Source organism: Lissotriton vulgaris, chromosome 7 (assembly GCF_964263255.1).
Source record: "Lissotriton vulgaris chromosome 7, aLisVul1.2, whole genome shotgun sequence".
NCBI classification, from domain to species: Eukaryota; Metazoa; Chordata; class Amphibia; order Caudata; family Salamandridae; genus Lissotriton; species Lissotriton vulgaris.
The window spans coordinates 74,974,653-74,977,197 of NC_141695.1; the positions used below are offsets into that span (position 1 = coordinate 74,974,653).

The window sequence follows — 2,545 nt, forward strand, 5'->3', positions numbered from 1 at the left end:
TGTGTTGTAATGCTATGCATTGTAATGGTATACGTTGTAATGACTGCGTTGTAATGGCATGCGTTGTAGTGGTGTGCGTTGTAGTGTAATGCGTTGTAATGGTTGCGTTGTAAATGCATGCGTTGTAATGGATGTTGCGTTGTAAAAGTTTTGTTGTAATGGTAGTGTGGTGTAAAAGTTGCGTTGTAAAGGTTGTTTCCTGTCGGATGTTTCACTTGTTAATGCCAAGTATTATTCAATCAAATCAATTAACTTCACATTATTTTATCCACAGATTATCTTTAATTGCTAGCATTGCTGTATTTCTGGATCAATGAATAAAGAAAATCTGAGTGCAACTGAGTATTTTTTAATTGTTGGATTTTCGGATATTCCGCAGTTGCAAATTCCACTTTTTGTTGCATTTTTAATAGTTTATCTGTTAACTTTAGCAGGAAATCTTCTTATCCTGACAACAATTTACTTAAACGCACATCTGCACACACCTATGTACTTCTTCCTGACAAATTTGTCCTTCCTTGATATTTGTTACGTTTCAGTCCTTTTTCCAAAGCTGCTTGCCCACTTCTCTCTGGAGGGAATACTGGTGTCTTTTACTGAATGTCTACTACAGATGTTTTTTTTCCTGGGCATGGTAACAGTTGAGGTCCTTCTCCTCACAGTCATGGCTTATGATCGGTATGTCGCTATCTGCAATCCTCTGCGTTACATGACCATCATGAACAAGGCTGTGTGCATGTGGTTGGCTGCTGGAAGCTGGGGAGTTGGACTTATGACTGCAGTTCCACATATTGTGCTTGTGTCCAATGTCTCGTTCTGCAATTCCCACACAATTAACCACTTTTTCTGTGATATGACTGCCCTGTTAAAGATTTCATGCAGTGACACTTTCATCAATGAGACACTCATTTTAATCGAAGGAGTTGTTATAGCAATGATGTCATTTATTTTAATCATCATATCTTATAGCAAAGTTGCTGCTTCAATTATGAAAATCAAATCCAAGAGTGGGAAGGACAAAGCCTTCTCCACGTGTGCCTCCCACCTCACTGTGGTTGTTTTATTCTACGCATCTGTCAGTTCAACATACATCCGGCCGACATCCACATATTCAACTAAGGACAACAAGATAATGTCTTTGTCATATGTCGCTGTTACTCCACTGTGTAACCCAATTATATACTGTTTGAAAAATACAGAGTTTAAAAAGGCTCTAAGCAAATCAAAGAAAGCAACATAATGTATGATACTGCAAGAAGGCTGCATAATGTTAACCCCTCCCCTGCTGATGACGGAACCGCTCCGTCATCAGCTACAGTTGGGCTGTGCTGATGACGGAGCGGTTCCGTCATGGCCCGGCCGCCGCGCCTGCGCGGCGCTGATTTCGCGCCTGCGTGGCAGTTTTAATGAGCGGGGCGGGTCATGACGGAACCGCTCCGTCACCAGCACAGCTCAACTGTAGCTGGTGACGGAGCGGTTCTGTCACCAGCATGCGGCGGCCGCGCGGCCGCCCCGCCCCTTTAGCGCTGCGGCGGAATAGCCGCTGCAGCGAAAGGGTTAAAGGTGCCAAACCAATTTAGAAAAAAGTCATTTTCCAAACTACTATTGTAATACAATTACATTCACTGATGTATTGACCCCAAACTACATGTGATGTCTTTCCAAAGTTCAATCTAGTTGCTAGCGTTTTAGAAAAATGCTATTTAAAACAAATATTTCCAAAGAAACACCCATTTAATTATAGTACTTTTCCGAAAGAGGAATGCTTTCAGAAATGTTAATAAAAGCAGCATATTTACATAGATTGCATAGATTTTAGTGTCTCAGCAAATTAAAATTTTACAAAGTAAGGGGCATATCATCAAGGGCCTTATCTCCGCTTTTTTGGCTTTAAAAGCCAGAAAAGCAGAGCTAATGTTTTCACCCTATTAACAAGAAGGTGCTAACATGCATAATCACATGTTAGCACCCTTTTTTCCTACCCCTCCATTTGCATCTCCAATGAGATGCAAAGTGGACATTCCGTCCCAAAATAACTGGAGAAATGTCGCTAACCGACATTTCTCCAACTATTAATGGGCACGCTAACAAGCATAGCGATAAGAAAAGTAGAGCTAATTGCGGTTATTGCTACTTTCCTTACGCCTGTTTGACTTCGCCATGATATCCGATGGAAGGTGGATATCATGGTTAAGTATGCCCTGCCCTATCAATAACATAACGCCACACGTTGTGCAATTATCCCTAGAATCCCAGCGATAATTGCACATTTGGCAGTTAACTCAATTATTTTTATTGCTCTGGAGATAAGCGTCGCTGATAGCGCACTATCTCCGTGATAAAAACAGGCGATAGCCAGTGATAATTATGCTAGTGCTAGGTGCGCTTAGCAATAATTATCGCCGGTTGTTGATGATATGCCCCTAGGTTTTGAAATACAAATGTGGGATATATTTAAGGCATTTAAATGTATTTTAAATGTGTAACTTTAAATACATAGGAACATTTGACTATATGAACATAAGGTAATTTATGTGTGTGTAAT

The 2,545-nt window shown here is 40.7% G+C and overlaps 1 protein-coding gene across 1 annotated transcript; it reads left to right on the forward strand.

Moving 5' to 3' along the window:
• The first annotated feature begins 313 nt into the window (after positions 1 to 313).
• On the forward strand, positions 314 to 1,240 carry LOC147700800 (olfactory receptor 5V1-like). The gene has a single exon (XM_086928494.1). It carries the CDS (start codon positions 314 to 316, stop codon positions 1,238 to 1,240), a length of 927 nt encoding a protein of 308 aa, XP_086784620.1.
• Positions 1,241 to 2,545: the final 1,305 nt, after the last annotated feature.